We start from the raw sequence: 23,230 nt of genomic DNA on the forward strand, positions 1-23,230 counted from the left end.
ATAATTAAAACGAGAAGCAAGAAATTAATTCAGGCCTGCTTGTTTCTATCAGGTTGAAACTAATAATTGATCGAGTACAAAAAAAATGTTCTTGCTCTTTGATGAAACCCTATAATATCAATTACATTGATAAAATGCACTATTTTTAGTCGAGGGTTTGGTGCTTGACAGGGATTCAGAAACATCCAATCAGCATTTAATGATAGTTAGAAAAGGTCATATTCATATTGTGTTGCATAAACTTCATGAGATGCATGACAAGCCGAGGTTTCTAGAGTTTTAAGTAATTTTTAGTTTTTAACTGATCAACAATGAGTTGGAGGGCCGCTAAAATGCTGTAGTTGTTCGCAACCTTGCCTCACAGTGAAAACATTCATGGTTTTTATCCTGGCTTGGGAACCTTCCTTGTGCAGTTCTCTGGTGGTACTCCAGTTTCCTCCCACGCTTGCATTTTAGATTAGTTATGTGTGTGTAGAATGTGTGTGACTCTCTTTGATTGAGCTGTGAGCGACTGAGTCCAGGTTGTTCCCTCGCGTTGGCATAGAGAAGCTTCGAAGGTGAAGATAACCGAGAGTTTCAGGGGGGGAAAAAAATCACCTCATAGTTGGAAATCAAATTGTCATTCTCATGAGTTGTTCAAATCGGATGGTTTGCATGCGTTATTTCCCATGCATTTTTTTTTTTCGACAAGGAGACTGTCAACTGTCAAAGATGATTAAGTGGATGGTGTTTATTCATGCAGCGGATTTATCACACTAACCTTTTTCTACAGCGCAAGTTGCAACGACTTGCGAGTCCCACGCCTATGAAACAAAGCAACTGAATGGACACTCAACATTGACTGTCAGGGATTAAATGAGAAGTTTGAAGATGGTTTGCATGATTTGTACAGTGCTCTACAATAGTCAGTAAATCAGTGAGACTGACTGTGAAATTTCCTTCACCAGAAGTTGGAATTGCTCAGTCTTGCCACTAGAGCGCACTGTAACCATAACCTGTTTGTCCATGTGGTCCCAAGCAGAAAAAAAATACAATAAGGGCAGTACCTTTTTATAGTTTGAGCTTGTACTTTAATTTGAAAAGAAATCCTTTCCCACTGTGTACATCCACGTCAAGCTTTTTTTTTTTAATGGTGTGCTTCCTACTTAGAATCTGAATGTTTAAAAAAAAAAGTTGATGATGCAAAATGCAGAGATTTTGTGAGTGAATGAAAGTGACTGATCATAGAAATAAACACACTGATACATAAATAAAGGCTCAGGCTTTCACAGTGATAGTAACTACTATAGTCCATTAGTGTTAGCTTAATATAAATAAACAAAAACTCTGAAACTGTAATTGTACTACATAAAGAAATTCATGCTGCTTTGTGTGTGATTTTCAGAATTAGTTTTGGTGATGCCAATGCACAGACTATTTTCATATTTTCATATTAATAGGAACATTGTTGTTTTGTGATACTTTGCTTTGGGATTGCATATTTGACTCCCAGTTTGTTGATGAGATGGCATCTTCAGACAGAGTTGCAAATGATATTTCTGATTAGATGTGTCAGCAGGATTGTATTACTGCTAACCTAAATCCTAAATGAGAAATGTATCCTATTGAGATACAATTTTATGCTGTAATTCATGAAATATGCCCAGTTTTACTTTCCAATAGAGTAAGTCCGTATTAAATGTCATATGATTGGTGAGTTGTTTTGTTTTTGTTTGCTTGTTTGTTTTTACTTTTCTTGTTTTATTTTTTTGTTTTTGTTTTGTTTTGCTTGCATGGGTTTCCCTCAAGTGTGCCAGTTTACTTCCACAATGCAAAAACAGGTTGATTGGTGACTCTAAAGTTTACCTGAAGATGTGACAGTAGAGCCTTCAAATACCCTGCGAAAATCCCCTCAGGTTGAAATGTTCTACTTTTCAACTACATAGTTTACTGAGTGCCTTTAAAGGTTTAATGCAAAAAATGCATATTGGAATTTTGAGCTCAAACCCCCAAAAAGTAGAGTGGAGATTGTAATTATGTGAATAATCCATATTGTTTTGGGAGTATACATATTTTAGAAGTATTTACTTTGTCCCAAATATCCTGTAGATTAACTTAGAAAACAGCTGATTTGTGCTGACCTGTTGTGGACGGAGTTTTGTGAACGCCATAAGGTGCGGCGCACAAAAGACTCTCTTAGCTACGAACAAGTCAAAATGAGAAAAATCTGCAGTGGAGTAGAAGACTTAAGATTCAGAAAACGATAGAGGATCTGTCTGTCATCTCTCCGTCTGCTGTCTCTTCCTTCATCCGTGTCTCAGCAGGATAGTCCCAGTGTTGTCCTGAATGTTCTCACTGCCTGAGCTTGATTCAATATGAATGAGTCCCGCCATCTCCTCGCAGGGCGGGGCCACATTGGTGATGGGGTTCGCTCCCCGATGAAGTCATGGAGCTATATCTGGAGCACTCAGCAAGTCTGACTTTGCGCACACCCGGTTGCGCGGGCACATGTTTGCATATGGATGTGCGCGTGTGCGCTTGAGCTTCCATTGGTGAAGTCATGGGCCTATATGTGGAGTACTCTGTGTGCACAAGTGTGATGTTGAATGAGTGGGTGTGTATGCAACCCCCACCCCACCTCCCCTCTCCACATTTGTCCATCCCCATCTTTCTGTCTGCAGTGCTCTTGTGCTATTTCCACTCTTTGTCTCCAGCCGCTCTTTCTGCATCCCTCTTATGCCATTGGCTGCACAGCTTTGCCTCTTCTTCTTTCCGCCTCTCTTTGTTTGCCCCGTCGTTGCACTTTAGTGGGGTGGCAGGCTTCTTCTTCTGTCAGTTTCGGGGAGGCAAAGAGAGGGAGAGACAGAGATAGGACAGGGGGGGGGTGGTAAAGCAGCTCAGGAGATAAACGTGGCAGCGCTTTGTGAGAGAGGGATGCGTTTAAACGGAGCGACGGGGCGCCAGTGAGAGGAACAGAGGGACATGCTTCCCTGCTCGCGCTGAGCAGGAGACTCTCCGGGCGAGGTTGAGCAAACCGGGGAGGCTGAGTGCAGAAGGAGGCAGGGGGAGAAAAGGTGTAGCGGAGGGAAGGGGACCAAGAAGAGGAGGAGGAGGAAGAGGTGGAGGAAAGGGAGAAGCAGGGGGAGGGTAAGAGAGGAAAGAGGGGCGAGGAGAAGGGGAGAAAAAAAGAGCCCCTGAGGATTAAAAGCAAAAGGAGAAGGAGAAAGAGAGACGAGGCAGACGGGAGAAGATTTACCCGGGAGTACTGCGGTGAAGGAGCAAAGGGAGCGATATCACTGTGGCAAAGGAGCTAATGAGGCGACGAAGTTGTGGTCGGTAGCGGGGCGAGGATGTCTGGCTCCGTGAGTACTCCTGTCTCAAGTTCATCTACTCCTCTGTTCTCCATCCTTCCAATTTTGGTCGTCCATCACCTCTTCATCCTCACTCTTCCTGGTTTTCCTGATGTTGTCTAACTGCTGTGTTTGTGTCGACGAAACAACACGTGTCCAAGCTCCACTTTCATTCATTATCCTATCGTTTATATTTCCTACCCTACACTTCTTAGCCTCCTGCTGTTGACTTAAATCTGTTCTCTCTCTCTCTCTCTCTCTCTCTCTCTCTCTCTCTCTCTCTCTCTCTCTCTCTCTCTCTCTCTCGCTCTCTCGCTCGCTCTCTCGCTCTCTCTCTCTCGATAGCCATCATGATCAGGTGTAGGGATGAAGTCGGAGTCACTAAGTCAAGTGTGAGATGTTGGGGGAGTCGGGTCATGAAAAAAAAAAACATGAAAGTGAAATAAAAAGAAAGATGAAGTAAGCATGGGGTGGATTGAAAGAGAAGGGATTAAAGTGTCTTGGATGTGCTGTGGGGATTTTTCAGTTTGTTTGATATGGCGCTCTTTGTGTGTGCGTGTGTGTGTGTGTGTGCGTGCGTGCGTGTGTGTGTGTGCGCGCGCGCGTGCGTGTGTGAAATCTGCAGAGCGCAATTGTGGCATGTACATCTCGTGCTTCCCTCTCAGGTGAGAGGACATACCCCAAATGTGTGTATGTAATTACGAGTGTGTGAATGATAAATGGAACTGGATGCATATGTGGAGTTTCCTTCTATCTAATACTATCTACTATAATAAGGAGAGGAGGAGGAGGAGGAGGAGGAGGAGGAGGAGGAGGAGAGAGGGAAGATGAAAGAGGAGCGAGGAAACACTAAGTGTAGAAGAAAAAAGGCAGAGTGAAATGATTTACGACATTTGGGGCACAGTTCCTGCTTGTTTTCATACCCTTGGCATGTGGCACTTGAAACTATGCTGAAAACCTGTGAATGTATGTTTTTAGTAGTACTTTGCTTAAGCCCGCTGTCTTGGAGTTTTTTTTTTCCGCTACTTAAGTGAAATAATACTGCCTCTCTTCTGTAATTGGTCAACAGCAGATGTGTAAAGGTACACACCAGCACAAACACTAAGCTACACACTAATTCCACAATTCATTTATATTCATTAGTGGGCAGCAGTGGGACTCTGCTTGCTGATTCCCTCCAGCTCCGAGTCCACTGCTGACCTTCTGCAGACAGCTGTGGCATGTCGAGGTGAGGAAAGAAGAGGAGTGGAGACATGCAAGCCTCTCGTATCATAAATTTTTTAATGCCGAACACACTCCAGCGATTTCCCCCATTTATGTCCATGAAGTGAGCTTGTGTGTGCGTGTTTGCCTCTGTGACGGCCACTCTTCCAACTCCTGCAGGCACATTGTGGCTGCGGGATATCTGCTGATGTGAAGACTCCCTGTAGCCTTAATTAACATGCAAGACCCCTGCGACGGCCACCAGGGACAGAGCCCGAACACCTCAGCCCACTCGATAGACGCCAAAGTGATTGATGGCCTTTCCTCCCCACTCCAGCTCCGATTTGAGCCCTATACCAACATCTCCTTCTCCCTCTCCTCGCAAGTCACCGTTCCGTCACAACTGCTCCTTCCATTTACCCACAATCCATCACCCCCACTTCTCCACACTCGTCCACGAGGCTCTTGTCAGGTCATGTCCGCCCCCCCCCGTCCCCGAAACCCTCATTCTCCAAAGTGTCATGATGACGGCAGAAGCTGCGTCCATATCTCTCTCTCTCTCTCTCTCTCTCTCTCTCTCTCTCTCTCTCTCTCTCTCTCTCTCTCTCTCTCTCTCTCTCTCTCTCTCTCTCTCTCTCTCTCTCTCTCTCTCTCTCTCTCTCTCTCTCTCTCGACCAGATGCCAAATGCCCCCTCCTCCCCACACACGCAAACTCTGAAATACACATAAAAACTATTAAAAACATAGATTTTTTTTTTAATCCTGTGTTTAATTTATTTTCAGGTCTCTCTCTTTCTTTCTGTTCTTTCTTTCTCACATTAGCATTGTTAGGCACACCTGCTGTAATCCCTGTCTTCCTGACAGATTACTCCTCCTGTTCCTCTTATAGATTTCCTCCCTTGCTCCGCCAGCCAATAAATCTCCTCCCGATAAAAACCCTCTCTGGTCTGGGTCCTGTCGGCCACAGAAGTGAGGTGATGCTGATGTCCACTGGTCATACAGCAGGACCCCGGTGCAATCACTGTCTGCCTGTAATCCCTCAATTCATTCACACTGCAGACAGAGAAAATGGGGCTCTGAGATTAATACATCTGAATGCCTTAATCCTTCAAGTGGGCTTTTCATGATCTTTTTATTGCTCGCTGCTGATGTCTACAGTAATAGAGATGTTAGGTTCACTGACTCTTACAATAACTAACCAGTCGTCAGTTATGTCTCAGAATCAGCTCACACCTTTTCTAACCAATCAAATAATGTCTTAGCTTACAGCTCAATATCATAAGACGTTTAATTTGAAATTGAAAAATGATGCAAGAAACAAGCATAAACTGATCAAATACAGTGTGAGGTTGGCATTCACTCACATTAGTTGACCTTCATAACCTGGCGTTATTGACTCTGTGAAGACCGATGAGTTAAACTTGATGAGTGAAAGCTTTGTTGGCCGAATATCATTATTTATTTATTTTTATGTTGTATTACTTTCACAAACACATCACAAAATGTTGTACAAAAAAAGAATCCATCTACACTTAAATCTAGCGTTTTTGGTGTAAATTTAGACAGGTCAATGCAAATCAGAGATCAGAGCGAAGGGTCTTTCTTATAAGAGCCACAAAACACACACGCCAGTTGTTTCTATTCACATTAAACCAATAAATGCTAGATATTTTTCCTGTTCTTTTTCAGACGAACATGTTTAAGAATAACTTATCTAGAGAAAGAGAGAGAGACAGAGAGAGAGAGTTTACATTATTACTATACTGTATGTGCAGAACACAATGATATATGGCTCATGCAGCTAATTAGGTTACACATGCAAACAATATGATAGGAAATTCACTGTGAATTGGGCTTAGAATAACTTCTCACTACCGCATATCAAATCCCCACGTACTCTGTTGCACACAAACACACACACACACACACACACGAATGGGGGCGTCCCACTGATGTGACATCTCACTGAAGCTCTGTCTAAGTCGAGAATACTGGCGTTTATGTACAAATCTGCACACACACAGACATGCTCACACACTCCCACACATGCACTCCGGAGCAGTGTGATGTATAAATGATCAAGAGTGGAGAGAACAGCAGGACATCATCTTTTCTCCCCTCCCACCCAGAATCTCTTCTTCTCACCCCCCCGTCCCTCGTTCCCCACGTACACTCTCCGCATCTTTCTCTCGCTCCCACCCACCCTGCTCTGCTCTTAAATATGTAATGAAATATGACGAGTGTTGACACACGGGTACTGTGTGTGCCTCTTCTGCATGTTGCCCCTCCCTCTGTGGTTCGCCTCTCTTCCACGACGAACGCCTGGAATTGGGTCACAGAGCTGCATCAACATAAACCAGGGTCACGTGTGTTTCTCCCCCTCTCTAAAACACCATTTTCACCATCAGCGCTGTGAGCTTTCTTCAAAATTAGACAGATACTGATGACAAATCAAACAGAGGCTTTGCAGGCTGTAACATTTGCTGTGCGTGTGTGTGTCATGTTGCAGGGGGGGGGGGGGGGGGCCTCTTCGGGCCCCGGGTGTTCATTTTGCTGCTCATCTTGGTGCTGTAAACAAGTTTACGGTGTAGAGAGGTAATTACGCACAGACATTTTACATTAGGCTTAATGGCTGTGGGCCATGACTAATTCACCGGGTCGCAGAGGGGTTTGTCCCGCTTATTGCCACACACACACACACACACACACACACACACACGCACGCACGCACGCGTGGGCTCAAAGTACTGCAGTGCCATTGTTGGATGGACAGAACTTTACTGGCGCTGCTTTCAGGTGTCTACAAATTAGTTGTAAAATGTACCGTAGTTTTCTGGATTCTTCAAAGTGCTTTGCTTCAGTTTATCATCAGGTTGATTTGAACTCATTGCAACAACGTCTTCAGTTGGAGTCAGGCTTTGGGGCCTTTCTGTGTGGAGTTTGTATGTTCTCCCTGTGAGAACATGGTTTTACTTACCTTTTTTTTTTTTAAAAGCCTTCCCTTAATTGTGTTTTATGTGTTCCTTTTAAACTTTAGTTGTTTTTCTGTCCTTGGCCTACCTTTGTTTATATTTTCTCTTTAGCACTTTGAGATTGTTTCAATGTAAAGTGTGTTCCAAATAAAATGTATTATTCTTGGTTTTTTTCCCTCAGGGTACACGGTTTCCTCACACAATCCAAAAACAAGAATTTGAAGTTAATTGGTGATTGTGAATTTGCTTGTGCATGTGAGACTTTTTTTTTTTTCTTTGTTTGCCCTGTGATGGGCTAGTGAACATTATATGTATGTACACACACACACAATAAGTAACTTTACTATTATAAACAACAAAAAGTCATGAAAAATCATGTGACACTTTAGTTGTAGTTGCATTAGAGCCTCAATGGTGGTACCCCCTCAACCCCATGTGATCTGATTGGCCACCCTGTGTTCCCTTCATTCTCATTTGGTATCACTGACGTCAATCATTCTGTAAAAACTTCAAGTAATTAGAATAGATCTTAATAATTTGACCTGGAAGTGCAGGATGAGCCGTATTATGTGTCTGATTTCTCTATGGAGACAATTCTGTTTTTCCATTAAAAAAAACAGAAAAAAGATGTGATGACTGACAATGTTAAAATAGTGTTTTGCTTCACTAAAGCTGATTCTGTTGAGTAGCTAAATAAATGAACATAAGAGAAGAATGTAAGCAGGGAATCGTGTCCAACCTCATAATAACCTTGACAGTGGGCAATTATGAAATCATATTCAAACATTGTACAATAATTGAATGAAAATAATTACTTCAGCCAATAAAATCAAGATGAAGAAATAATTACATAAATGATTGCTTCAAAGAAGTCGCTTTTTATGTAAATTTTAAACCGAGATCGGTGGCAGCCTTCATCTTTGTCACTTTATGAAATCCCTCTGCAAACTCTCATGTCGGTCAGTAAGCGCCACATGCAATAAATCAAGGAATGAACAAGAAATATACCCTTTCAATAAATGCAAAAATAATAGAAAAATGGAATGGAATAACCATTAATCATTATGCTATAAGAAAATAAGACTTGTAAAATGAAGAAAGCGATAGCTGTGGGTATGTTTTTTGGGGGGGGGTTTTATGTCCTTTTGTCATTACAAAGATCAATTTTGAAAATGTAGTACTGACTCAGCTTTAATTAACATATTGGATATCTAACCCAACTGTAAATACCTGACGATGCACCATAACGTGGCATCAATACTGCTGTAAAACTGGGCTAATTTCTGTCAGCAGGTTTGTACAGTGCCATTAATGGCTCTGTAAAGTGTGCTCCTCACACCTCCTCTGACTGGTTTTATCTTGCAGCTTTATGACCTTTTATTTCATCCACACACTCAAGATTACAGTAAACTACACTTAGATTCAGTAAAGAGCAACAGTTGCTGTTTTCTAAAAACATAATAATGGGCACTCAGGGGTCTCATATTAAAAAAAAAAAAAAAATGGAAAGAAAGCTGCTACTTCACAGGTTTTAATGTCTATTAAGTTTGGATCAGTGAAAATACACACAGATTACCACAGTCAAACAAAACAGAACAACTCTACTGTTTACTTCCCGTTTCTGCATGTGAACGACGTGCTTTTGAGGTATTGATAAGTATTGATATTTCTGTAATTTTCAGACTCATTGTGAGGGACTGTATCTTAAGTAATGGGAAAGTGTGTGTTTCTTCGGCTAATTGTCACATTGCATCAGAACGTGTCACAAGCGCTTAAAAGGAAAATAGACAAGAGAAGGCAATGATTGGATAAAAACCAAGCGCGGATAAAGAAAAATACCTGAATGTTGTTTTAAAATTCTCTTTGCTGTGTGATGAAAGGGCTTTCCTCTTAATGATTATCCAGCTGTTTCGCTGCTGCAACACCTGTCAGAGTTCAGTGTGGAGCTCATCCACTTTGGACTCCAGCCAACGCCACGGCGCCACCAGTAATTATAGTTAGCAGTTGTTTGGTAGTCAATGAGGACAACATACAGTGTATATATACACACACGCACACACGCACACACACACAGATTCACCTGGTCTTCACTCGCTCCATTTTGCTGACAGGAGTCACAAGTGCTTATTTCCTCAGACTATCTTCTCAGGCGTCTCAAATCAGCCTTCTCCTGTGCAATTAGCATATGTAAGTGCATTGCCATAGCGGGCAGCGCCACCCAGACACTCTGTAAAGCTGTTTGATAATTGAAGTCTGTGTGAAGCCTGTGTGCTGTCACGGTGCACTCTGTGTGTGTGTGTGTGTGTGTGTGTGTGTGTGTGTGTGTGTGTGTGTGTGTGTGTGTGTGTGTGTGTGTGTGTGTGTGTGTGTGTGTGTGTGTGTGTGTGTGTGTGTGTGTGTGTGTGTGTGTGTGTGTGTGTGTGTGTGTGTGTGTGTGTGTGTGAGACAGATGGTTTAGAGGAGACAGGAGTCTCTGCTGAGTGATACTGGAAACTGCAGAGCAGAAGAAAGAACACCAGAGCAGGCTTGGGACCAGTTCCATTTGTGTTATTTTCACTGCCTCTTAAAAAGCCTCTTTTACTGCACAGTGGTGGGACGCTTCGCTTTTATTGCACCATTTTAGCACCAGAGGATGCATCGGGAAGTTTCTCTCTTTATAGTTTTCACAACAACTTGAATTTAAATAATAGACTACGATCAAACTGAAATAGTGTTTTATTAAATTATTCAGGGTAATTTACGGCAAGAAATAAACAGGCCCAACAACAGCGTTAAAACTACGATACTACAATTCATTCATCGCTTTGTGGATGTAATATTTCTCATTTTTGTGGATGAATAAATAATGCGAATTAATGCATTTCTATATAGATATCTATCTGTTTTTGTGTAATTTGTTTGGGGGTGTTTTTGTTTTTGTTTTGTTTTTTACAACAAATAGATAATCATTTACAAAAATAATTCAATTTAATGCACTTTACATATTCAGGTTTATACAATATCATAGCCTGGGACACACAAGCAGTGGTTTTCAAAATGTGGGCGGTCCTCATCTGATGTATATAAAATATATCAGGTATGACGCATCTCAAGGTGCTTCACAAAGAACTTTAAAATTTCACTTCAGATCATTTGAAAAGACAAATCGCAGTTCAAAAAGCAAATTGAACAGAACCATGATAAATGTGGGACGTAGTAAGTAAATGCAACCGAAGACCATTATTAGAAAGGAGAGCTTCAGATGATTATAATGGTGAGTTACTTCAATTGTTCTACGCTGACAGTTTCAGCTGACTTCAGATATTTTGTGAGTTTCACAAATGCGGAGCAGAGACACTAAAGACTGATTCAGCTTGATTGAGCTTCATCCCGAAGACAAAGAAAACCGGTTTCAGATAATGAGAGGGGTGTGGATGATCCATAAATTGCCAGAGATGTATGTCGGGGATTTAACTTTTCCCCCAGCTGGACTATTACTTTCATTTCTTGAGAGGAAATCATTATAAAAGAATAAGTGGAGGGGAAAGCGATAATTATTTTTTATATAAATGCGATTTATACTGTAATTTGCCTGAAAGATAATGGAGACAAATGAAAATACATCCGAGTAATGAGCGCAGAGCGCTGGAGTCGATACCAGCTCACAGTGGATGAACGAGATACACTCGGGTCGGGTCACGCATCAACCTCATGAGCATGTTTCTGGGGGGGGGGGGGGGGGGGGGGGCATTTTACCTGGTGTAATCCCACACATGCAAAGGTACATGCACACCGTTAAAGTCTTGGTAGCGGCTGCCATCTGTTTACTTTGTCAATGAATTTGTTTAGTATTAAATTAAACTTTTAAGAGTAATTCTGCATCAATTTGCTGCATTTTTCATCAAGTTCTTTTTGTCACGTACACACTTCTCGTCATCTGCATTTGTCAGCAGCGACTGATATTCCTGCATGCTCTGCAGGGATTGGTTTACAGATTCGGGAGATTTTCACTTGAAAATAAGGAGAAATGGAAATGATTCAAGCATGAAATTTGACAAACCTAAGCCGAGTTTAAGCCTGCGAGGGCGGGATTCTCTCCTCCAGCTGTAGTTTTACTCGTACGCACGGCGCTGTTTGTACTGCTGATGGTGGGTGATGACTGATGTCGGAGCTGCAGACAGTGAAAGTTCTTTGGGACTTTCTCAAACCCAGTTCACCGTACACTGGCAGCCGTGACCTCATTTACTCTCCGAGTTTTACGCAGCGTCTCCAGCCGAGCCTGCCTCACAGCCATCGGGATCAAAGAGAGATTGGTAGTAGTCAGTCAGTCATCCTTTATTGAGCTCTGGAAATATGTGGAGCGCAGAGAGAGAAGAACGAACACAGGAGTGGTGGGAGTCTTGCTTTAACTCATCTCTGTGCTTTGGCGCATTCATACCTTTCATCTCGTGCCTCTTTTTACCTGGTTTTTTTTTTTCTTCTTTTTTTTTAATATTTCCCACCTCCTCCTCCGCCATCCATTCCCCAGTAGGTCTTACATCTCGTTTCCATTTCGCTCGGCTACACTCTTCCACCTTTTCATTCTGGCTCTCTGGCCTCCTGCTTTCATCACACTCCTGCCTGGAGATTTTATCTCTCCATCCCCTCTGCTCACCTTCCTGCTAGAATCTCCTCTGACATGGCTGAGGTCTGCGTGTTATCCATCCCGAGCTTTGGATGATTTGTTGCTATCCCTGTATCACAAAAATGCCCAAGTATCTCTCTCCTTTTGGTGAATGCTTCTCGTGATTCTGTTTCTTGATGTTATTCGTCGCTGCTCTCATTAGCAATTCAATAGTGTTCTTCTCCCACTCGCCTGTTAGAGGCCTGAAGGTGAGCGGATGTCTGTTTCAGAGCAGCAGGGTCACTGCCTGTCTCCACAGTCCCAGCCAGCAGCGGCAGATGAGATGTAATGTGTACAAAAAGAGACAAGCAGATTCAAAAAATGTATGTCAAGGCTGACAAAATCCTGACAGAATAAGCAGCTGAATTGGAGTGGAGTCATGGCTCTTCGCTTGTTTGTCAGGTTTCTCCTCAGCGTTAAAATTTTCTATGTAACGCACCCAATTGGTTCTTCAGTTCTGCAGTTTCCTCTAGAAAAGTGTTTCTGTTGCTGCACAGATGGATGGATGGATGGAAGAGTGTCTCAGCGGCTTGTACTTAATTCTTCCGGTCACGACCAAAAGTTCACGACCACAGGTGATGAGATGATCGAGTACAAGTGTGACTGGTGTGATTATGAGACGTTGTCGGCGGTTTTGATGGCTCGGCGGTCTGTTCTGGATTTTTCATGTGGTTTTTCTACCAAACTAACTTTAAATGCAAATTGATTTCAGAATTGAAGAACAGTTTGTACTTCCGAGGTAACTGAAGACCAGCTTTTAAGCCATTCAGAGATTTGACACTGAAATTTGATTCCAGCAAAGTGCCAGACAATGATCGGAGCCTGTTTTTCTTGAGCACATGATAATAGAATGGGAAACTTAAAAGATGATGAACGGAAAACTCAAAGAAAAATGCACCTTATACGGAAAATACATACATGTGTATCACAGTTTTTAGCAGCCGGAGCTGATGCAGCCTCCGTGTGCCTCTCTGTTTGTGCGTTTAGTACTGGGAGTGTGGCACCAGCTGTTTGGAAAGTGGTTAGAGCAGCAGGTTTGATGTTGTGACACAGAAGGCAAGATTCACGTTTGAAATAATCTGACAGCGGCTACACACACACACACACACACCTATATAAGCTCATGCTCGTGAAAAAAAAATCAAAGGCTCTCAGTGTTTGAATTAGCCCTCTGTTCTTTCTGCAGCATGTGCCTTTTTTGTGACGTTTCTCATATCAGAATATCACAGGCGATATCGCGCACAGCTGTGATGAGTATCACTGTTGATATGAATCATCCTGCGTTGCACCTTCCTTCCTATCTGAGGGGGTTTCTCTCCGTCGTGAAAGGAAAACACACATGAGGGGAAGAGTGAGAGAAGGAAAGACCTGAAAGAAGACGAAAGGGCAACAGCAAAGAGATAAAGGCTAAAGATTGGTCGTGAGGAGCAAAAGGTGGCTTGAAACCGGGGTGAGGAGTGGAGAAGCAGCAGTAACAAGGTGTTTCTGTGTAACATGGGTGTATGCCTGCACCTTGCACAGAAACATTGCTCCGTGTCGTAATGTAGCAGAATGCTAATTCACTGAAATGAAAAGTACACAGAGCTGAGCTGCACACACACACACACACACACGCACACACACACGCACACACACACACACACGCACACCCCTCACAGGAGGAAGATTGAAGTGAAACAGTGCCGTCTGTTTATGACTCCATATGTTCTGTGTAATAACATTGCTGTGATTCTTTTATTTGCCCCTCCTATACCTTCCTCATTTTCTTCCTTTCCCATAATAAATGTATCTCCTCCTACCCCCAAAACTGCCCATATTTCACCATTCTTTCTTCTTTATCTTTAACACAGCTATTGTTTCTATACCTTTTAATTGCATTCTTTCTAACTTGTTTTTTGTTTTTTTTTAACACCCCTGTCCTTTCTTCCCCTTCTGCTTCCTGGGACACAGAGAAAGGTAACTGCTTCTCGTGGTCTGCTTAAATGGGATCTTTCTTCTTCATTGTTTTCAATAATTGCTGTGTCACATGCCCCACCCACTGTGCAATCATACCTGTCGCTCCAGGCATCGAATCAGTGACCTCACTGTTGCTCCTTACAGCAGCAACTACTGGAGGTCTAAATCATTGACGTTAAATCATCAGCGAGTGAGACTGGCCACAGGCTATTTCCTATTAAGAGTCGCATGCTGTTTTACAGCATTTTGATCTCCCAGTGAGGGTACAGAAGTAATAAAAGAACCATTTGTAGTATGCGAGGCAAGGCCACTCGTGCTGCTTTGGTGACGCACTGCTCAAATGTCCCTGAACGAAGTGCAGTGGACGACAGACACACACACACACACACACACACACACCCTCAGTCACACATCCTACCCCACTTTCCTTCCCGGCCACAGGCGGAGAACATTATCGACCCAAAGTGTGTGAGCACACAATTAAGCAGAGGAGACAGGCTGGATAATGGACTCATAAACACAAAGAGCCTGCTGTGATAAATGCCAGCTGTGTTTGCCATATTTCTGCGCGCATCTATGGTTATTCTGGTGTGTGTGTGTGTGTGTATGTGTGTATGCGTGCGCATATGGTGACACTCCCATCCAGTTGGCTTCTCTTCATGTCCACAGTCCCCCCCCCCCCCCCCCTTTCACTCTGCATTGTCTGATTACTCTGTCACTGGTGTCAGGGCTGGAAACATATCCTCCCACCTCGTGTTCTCCAGCTTGCCTCACCTGTTAACGAGGAAAGGAATGTGTCTATCTTTCATCTTGTCTTCGCGTGTGTGTTTGTGTGTTTGTGTGTCTGTGCGGTATTTCCCTTATGCATATGATTTTCATCTGCCGCCCACACTTTGCATAAAGTTTCCTTCTCCGAGGAGCTTCCCCCTCCTCAGTTTTACCCTCAAACTCCTCATCTTTCTCTGCCATGTGGCACCACTGTGACGCTCTTGGCATGTAGTTTCCTTGGGCAGTGTGTTACACATCTGCTTCTGTGTGTATGCATATGATTGTGGTACTGTGTGTGTGCGTGTGTGTCGGTGTCATTGTCGCCAAAAATAGTGAGCGTTATTTTCAGGGCGTGACAATTGACTAAAAAACCTGATATTTAAAGGCTGAACAATGAACATTAAAGACGCTATAAATATTATATTCCTCCTAAATCCCTATTGGTGAACAATTAATTAAAGCAATGCCTGCAAAGCTGAAGGCAGCCTGGAAATCACACAAATAATTCAGATGCAATTTCACAATAAATGAAGAGCTAATTAGACCACAGCTTCAATAGTGTTGTTAAAGAGGTCTATAACTGTAATGAAGCAAAATGAGGTAAAAACAATATACCTGTCATTTCTTACTTTTGTGACCTGTTGGCAACTTTCCCATTACTGGATATATTCCAGCACTTGTGCTCGGGGGAGAGGCGAGGAAGTTCTTGTTTCAAAACAGAAAACAAGTCCAAGGACGAGCTTTCTTGATGTCTGCAGTGAGTCACCTCCTAACAGCGTATGCAGAAGAGAAAGAAGATGTAAAACTTACTGCAGTACAGCAGCCTTCCATTGCAGCAATGAGGAAAAATGAGCTGAGACAGTTGTACCAGACTGCAAATGGAAAGTAATCAAGATATGTTCCAAAACTCTCGATAGAGAGAAAATTATGTCGAACAAACTCAACAAAAGAAAAATGCTGAGGGATATAAAATATAATTCGGCGATCGTGTCTGCATATTGTCCCCCCAAACTAAGAGTCTTTTGGGAGGCATTTGAATCCCATAAAGAACAATTTGATCATAATATCTAATAATGTTCAACGGTGGCTCTCCAAGGAATAATACCAGGAGGCTTGTGCATGACAATTATAATCTGTTTGCTTAATATTTAGCTTTCCCAGGTGAATTCAACCGAAGTTCATCAAAGCGGCACATAAAAACATATGGGATTGTTAAATGAATGTATCATTGCAACACAATACAAAAATATTAGCTTGTGTACCGTTATTTACCCTCATTCTACCTCAACACATACTTCTAACTTATAATTGACTGAAATTTGAATTTAATTCATTTTACAGACATAGGTCTGATACTGAAGGTAAAAAGGAAAACCTGATTACTTGCCTTAAACAATCTGTCATCTGCATTAGAAATGTTTAAGTGACAGTTCCTGTGTCGTCTGTCCACTTCAGGGATTTTGCCTATGTGGCCAGAGACAAAAACACTCGGGTGTTGAAGTGCCACGTGTTCAGATGTGATACTCCCGCTGCCGCCATCGCCACGAGTCTCCACGAAATCTGCTCCAAGGTGGGTGTCATTACTTCACTGCTGCCGCATGAATGAGCTTATCTGCCGCTCCGAAACAAGCTATCAAGCTTTATTAAGAACCTCCATTACAGAGAGAAAGAAAATCTTTTTTTCTGCTGATGCAGTTCTGCATCGCTGCTTTCCAACGCTGTAACTTATATGATACTCACATATGCATCATAAAGAAAACCAACAGTGTCAAATGCAAGCAGAGTAACATCGCCCTGATACAATTTTACCACAGGTTTGCCTGAATCATGTGAGCAAAGAGGAGCAAATAAGAGCATTTTCACAAGCCACTAAGACGATAACATGCAATCGAAAGCACATTCACTTGAAAAGAGTTTTTCAGGATAAAAAAAAAAAAAACATTTGCAGCTGTCTGTATATACCACCGTTGATTGACATTAGTCAGAAACCCCACATATTTGGCATGCCTTTGTTTTGCAGGAAAATTAGCCTCTATTGTCTCTAACTTACAACCAAATCCTGCTGTAGTTCCTAATCCTAATCGTGGCGCTATTATAAGCACTAAAATCCCCAAAATGGGCCACTTGAAATCCTAATCAGACTTGTGAGTTTCCTCACCATGTATAAACTAAATTCCAGTTCCAAAGTTTTGATATCTGTTTCCCTCTCTTTTGGACTAAAGTTTGTGACTTTACATGAATCATAGCCATATATAGTACATGCAGTGAAAGTCTCATGCCCGTGAATCGATTTGCTCATGATCGAACCGTAGCAGTTGTCGCAGTTAACAGCCGGTGAGTAGCTCTGTGGAAAATTGCATTTTTGCCACACCACACTCCACCTTCCTACGTGTCTTTTTAGTGAAAAGACACATAGACACTTAAGTAGATAGTTTTCAAGGACAAAAACCATGACCAAAACTACACACTCGCGTGTATTTTAGGGTGTATTTTAGATCAAATAACCTTAACGTGATGTTGCTGTATGCAGTTTTATCCATTATAGAATTAAAGAAAAACTTGTTTCAAGACTTTTTACCTTTGCATCACACATACAACCAAATACACAGAAACAAAATATCATTCAGTCTTCAGCCCAGCAGTGACCTTGTTAGGAAAGACTCTACCTGGAACTACAGATCTTCCCCCTTAGAGGCATGTTGGCCCATTTAGATTTTTTTTTCTTTCTTATTTCTTATTCTAAGCTAAAGGTAGAGTGGGTAGAGTGTGTATTAGTGTGTCTGTATGTGACCAGGACATCTCATAGCTTCAAACAGGGTATTTTAAACACAGTAGTATTTTTTTCCTTCACTGCAGGCGTGAAACTTGGTGACCTGAGTCTTGCAGCTGTGCAGCACGTTGAATGGGCCTCCCTCATGCGTGCGTGCGTGTGCACGTGTATATGCATGCGTCTTCTTGCATGTTCCCCTGTGAGCAGAGTTGCAGACTCACCATAGACTTTGATTAATGACACCTACAATTAATCAAGTATCTGTAGCAGGGGAAGGGTGCAGTGGCTCAGTGCAGGGGCCATGCAGATTATTCAACACGCCTCAAAGAGCATCTGTGTGCTGCAGCAGAAGAGAAGGATGTAAGGAAATAAAGGGGGAAACTCTATATACTGTGAAAAACACAAAATTGGAAGAGAAAGGTTTGTTGTCCGGAGTCATCTGCACTTGGTTTTTCTCTTCTCAATTCTTCCTCAAACTTTTTGTCTCCTCTTTCTTCACTCTTCCTTTTTTTTTTTTTAATCTTTTTTATGATGTTCCTCACTCGCTCTCTCTGTCTCTGCCCCCGCTTTCATCTTTAGATTATGGCTGAAAGAAAAAGTGCCAAAGCTGCTGCTGGCAGCTCCTCACAGAATGGCTCCGACGTGCCCCTACAAGGTGAGCGCTAACACGCTCACACCAGTGTGTTCATCAACTTCTCGGGGCATTGCAGTGACTTGCATTACATTTCCTGCAGACGAACTCGCCTCAACTATAAGTACTAGTGACATCCTCCTAGAAAACAAGTGTGAAACTGATTACTGTTTATCATGTTAACACTAACATGAGTTAATGTTCGTGCAGGTTAGTTTTACCCGACAGAGGATGTGTTCCTACAGTCATGACATTTACACAACCTTAAAGTCTTCACCCTAAAATTTAATGACTCACTTTATGGGTCTTTTTGTTTGAAAAATTTCCTCTTTGATTTTGGTCTGTAAATCAACTCCACGGTGCAAGCAGATACAGACACAGTTTTTCAACGGAAGCTGGATCTTTTTCTGTCCCGTAATGAAAGATTTGGGTTCGTCAGCCTATGTATGCCGTAGCGATTTCTTCCAAAACTAAACTCGTGGGTATTTTTCTGGGTTTCTTAACAACCTTGCAGCCTCAGGAGAAACCTAAGTTAATGGAAAAGACAGCAGTGCCTGGTTGAGTTACAGATGAATAGTGCTGACTTAAGAGCAGCTCCTCGCTCAACAATCACAGAGCTTTATCCTCACAGCACTAATTCTATTCACTGTTTTCCATTTTGCTAATTCCTACTTGCTTGTTCCTCTCAGTGCCAAGTAATTACGGGAAGACAGAGGGAAAAAGCCCCAGTGTGATCCATGGCTATAACTTTAGCTGGTGTGTGTATATTCACGGAGTGTGGGGGAAATGGAGCTTCAGCATCAGAATATAAAAGAACAATATCGGCTCCTCGCTTACAGAGGCAGTCGACCTCATTAAATCCCAATTAGTGTTTTCTTTGAGTCGAGGCCTGGTGTTCCTCGGCTCCTCACCCCAACCCCTTGATCAAAGGACTTATTGGTAATAGATCCCTCACATCTTTTATCGCTGCAATTTTGCTTGAACTTATGTGCTGTTAATATAAAAACAATTGATATCCAGTGAGATCTTGTGGTAGATGGGCGAGTCATTTAGCCCTCGAGAGAGAGAGAGAGGCTGTCGCTAGCGTTTCAGCGAATGGAAAACAGTTCCTGTCCTCATCTGGATTAGATATCCTCGGGGTAACTGCTAGTGCACAATCCTGTACTGGGACACAATTGAGGAGATTAGTACCAAATGATTTGGGATGAGTGCCAGCGCCAGGATAATGGTCCTCCTGTCCTCATTGGATTTGGCCTGTCTAAGCTGTAGTGTAAAAGAATTAATGGAGGAAGAACCTCTCATAGTTTATTGATCATGTAACCACAGTTCGTAGAGATTTAGCACTGCACTGAATTTATGGGATATAAAAGCACAATTATGTACCAAAACTAGGCAAAAGCTTATATACCTCATAGAGTATTTTAGTAATATCACAATGATGTGTGTAGAAATTTAAAAGAGCTACGGTACACCATTATCATAATCATCCAGAAGAGGTAAACATCCTTAACAAGTAATATCTCTACTTTTTTTTAGCATTTTCTTGCCTTGTCTAACACTTGTAAAGTTCATTTCTTGGTGTGTTAAAGGTGAGGTTCTAGGGGCATAAAAATGTTAACATTTGTGCTGATTGAGATTCAGGAGATAAAACACATATGATCGTGTTCATTCATTGTGTACGACAGCTTTTTCTGCCTACGGGGCATTTGATAAGAAGGCACAGCTGGGTTTTCATGCAGAAACCACCCTGCTCTGGGATCTTGTGCGCCTCTGCCTGTTTTCCATGCCTTAATCATGTCAGCCACACCCGGAAAATATTGAAATATTCCGCAATGTTTGTTTACTTCTCTACTTTAAGCCAATTATCATGTGTGGACATCTCTTTTGAAAAACATCTTGCCGTGTTTTCCAAATTTCAGCAGGCACTCTGTTTACGCATACATTTTAAAGTGTTTATGGATTTTTTTTTTTTGGGTTTTTACCCTTTGCAGAGTTCCCCATGCCAAAGACAGAGCTGGTGCAGAAGTTTCATGTGCTGTATCTGGGCATGACATCTGTGTCCCGACCGATAGGTAAAGCTGAAGTCACACTCGAAAGCATGTACACATTATAAGACAGTCTGGCTGTTCTAGTGAATGCCTTGTCTACTCTGGCACTCTGACAACTACTGTGTTTTGTCCCCAGGTATGGATATCATAAATGGGGCGATAGAAAACCTCCTGTCATCCACAGGCAAAGAGGACTGGACTCCTGTCATACTGAGTATTGCTGACACCACTGTGGCTGTAATCAAAGAAAAGGTAGGCCTCCTTCTGTGAACACGCGACTTAAGAGAGTAGGAACAAACATCTAATGCGAGTCTGATTGTCTTGTTTGATGGCTGCGCAGGAGGAGGAAGAGGAGGCGCTGGTGGAGTGCCGCGTTCGATTTTTGTCCTTCATGGGTGTGGGTCGGGATGTGCATACATTTGCCTTCATAATGGACACCGGGAGCCAGCATTTCCAGTGCCATGTGTTCTGGTGCGACCCCAACGCTGGCTGCGTGTCTGAGGCTGTGCAGGCAGCTTGTGTGGTAAGCTCTGAAGCTGAAGTACAACATTCATACATAATAAAGAGTTCTTATCGGCTTTGTTTTATTGTAGTCCGACTGAGACTTCTGAGTAATTTCTACAGTGAGCATTGCATACAATAGTTTTCTTTAGCATTGGCTTTTTAAATGCATTCACGTACGTGTATTACCATAGAGAGCAGGAGTTTTCAAAGTTTGCAGGGATGAGCATCCCTCACTCAGCTTGAACCTCATTACACTCTTCACCTCTCACACGAAATATGTTTAGACTCACTTCATTTAGTACTTTTATGTGTGTTGCTGGACTTAGTGATGTTTTTCTCATTATAATTTTGGATAGTTAATGGCTGTCAGAATCGATAGACAAAATAAATATATTTTCTGATGCTGGGTAGATAGATGCTTTTAATTTTAAATATGTGGCAAGTGTATGTATTTTGTTTTTAACTGTAACATAAGATCCTTTCCCAGAAGGTTATATGATCAAAAGGTTCTAATTATATTATTACCATGTCATCTCCTCCTCAGCTCCGCTACCAGAAATGTCTGGTCGCTCGACCGCCCTCCCAGCGTGCAGGCTCCTCCACCTCGCCCTCTGCGGACTCAGTGACCCGGCGAGTGACCACCAGCGTGAAACGCGGTGTCCAGTCTCTCATGGACACTCTGAAAACCAAGAAACAGCCATCAGAACTCCCCCAGCAATGACCGTCACTGCTGACCACTTGCACCACCACCCCTCCCAGCCTGGAAGCCACTCACGCTATCGCCACGACAACACTTAATCCGTACCAGCCATGGTAACTAATGGTGTACATACAGCATAACAAATCTCACTGCAGACAAAGGAAAGAAGAGCTGTCATCAAACATGCCTGATGATAAAAGAACCATCAGCGAGAAAACACGCCTGTTTTGTGTGAAGTGAGGATAAGTTGGCGTCACTGGTTGAACCTTGACCTTTGAACGCTGCCCTGTCCAAGTGGAACTCACCTTCTACACATGAAATTTCTAAAAAAAAAAAAAAAAAAAAAAGTAAAAACAAAAAAAAAAGATGGATTACCTGACCGTGCAATCGACATATAGGATACAGGATTTACCCCAGAAGAAGGAAAAAAGATTTCTACTCACAGAGTTGTTATGGAGCCACTCATTGGTTTACTCATTCTTCCTTCCATCTCTGTGTCTTTTTGAACTCATGGACTGGTTGAGCTGCAGCAACCCTCCATGAGGAAAGAAAAAAAAAAAAAAGTCATTGTCCTGCTGAGATGGCATTGTGACAGGTGAATGAAAAGAGAAGCCAAGAGCAGAATGATGAGACACGTCTTCACAGCCTCCAAGTTCCCATCAAATGGCACAGAATGTTTCAAACCCTTCAATGAAGAATGACAAAACATTTTCATCTCATGATGAATGAAGTGATTGTAATAAGGTGTTTGTAAATGATTGTATGTAGGAAGAAAGTATTTAGTGCAGAAAACTTGCAGATTTAAGAAAGAGGGACGAAGATGATGGCAGAAAATGAAGTGGGGGGTATTTTGCATGTTTTTGTGATTGGGATACATTTTATGTTGGTGAGTAAAGGGTCCCTCTAGAAGGACTGGTGAATACGTTAAAAAAAAAAAAAAAAAACATAATCTCAGCACAATTCATCTCCACTTGATCATGACTGGATTTACACTGGCGCTAAAATTTCTAATCTATTCCAAACCTACGCCGACGCTCCATTTACAAAAATACAGTCAAAGCTTGTCATTTTAGTATTTACTTTACATTCTTAAATGGGGGGTTAAATCAGAAGCAGATAGTTAAATGACTTTTATTGTTTTATGAAGCTTTAAATCAGGAAAGATTGTAATTTTGTTGCGTTTAAAATGTAAAAAGTTAAAGCTCGTGCTTTGAAATGTCACAAGTTCCTCGGGAATCTTTACAGATATACCCACGATTTGTGTAAAGTGCAAGAAATTCCAAATGCAGGCTTTGACTGGAAGATCTGAAGCAGGTTGGGTTAAATGAGAAGAGCAGAAACACGATACTGGTCATGAAGTAGAAGAGATCAAACCTGTGTTATACACTAAGGATTAACTACATATATGTGCTTTTCCGTAGAAAGTCCAGCCAGTGTACTCCCACTCACTAAAGAAAAAATAATGCACACACAAATACGCACAACCAGCGGTAAAAACATCTGCTGTCACTCGTTTTAAAAACTTTTTACAATGCTCTCATGGCTCGAGGCCGACATCTGCATTCAACGTGAACCATGAACGCAGTCTGATCGAAGCGAAAAACTTAAACCCGACCAGAGCGATGCTACAAATCATTTCATTTCTGTTCGTCACCCACCTCTACACCATGTAAATGTAATCTGTTGTGACAATAAATGCATTACCAA

The 23,230-nt window shown here is 42.2% G+C and overlaps 1 protein-coding gene across 2 annotated transcripts in view; it reads left to right on the plus strand.

Annotated features, from left to right (window-relative positions):
• The window catches only part of apbb2a (amyloid beta (A4) precursor protein-binding, family B, member 2a), a 33,328-nt gene extending 10,147 nt beyond the window's left edge, over positions 1–23,181 (plus strand). For both annotated transcript variants that reach the window (XM_080502321.1, XM_080502322.1), the window contains exons 9-14: positions 16,326–16,440; positions 18,220–18,295; positions 20,263–20,343; positions 20,456–20,571; positions 20,660–20,842; positions 21,368–23,181. In XM_080502321.1, coding sequence (XP_080358447.1) covers positions 16,326–16,440; positions 18,220–18,295; positions 20,263–20,343; positions 20,456–20,571; positions 20,660–20,842; positions 21,368–21,544 — 748 coding nt within the window. In that variant the 3' untranslated portion in view covers positions 21,545–23,181. The remainder of the gene's footprint in view (positions 1–16,325; positions 16,441–18,219; positions 18,296–20,262; positions 20,344–20,455; positions 20,572–20,659; positions 20,843–21,367) is intronic.
• The last annotated feature ends 49 nt before the right edge of the window (positions 23,182–23,230 follow it).

The sequence above is a fragment of the Blennius ocellaris genome, assembly GCF_963422515.1.
Source record: "Blennius ocellaris genome assembly, chromosome: 9".
Lineage (NCBI taxonomy): Eukaryota > Metazoa > Chordata > Actinopteri > Blenniiformes > Blenniidae > Blennius > Blennius ocellaris.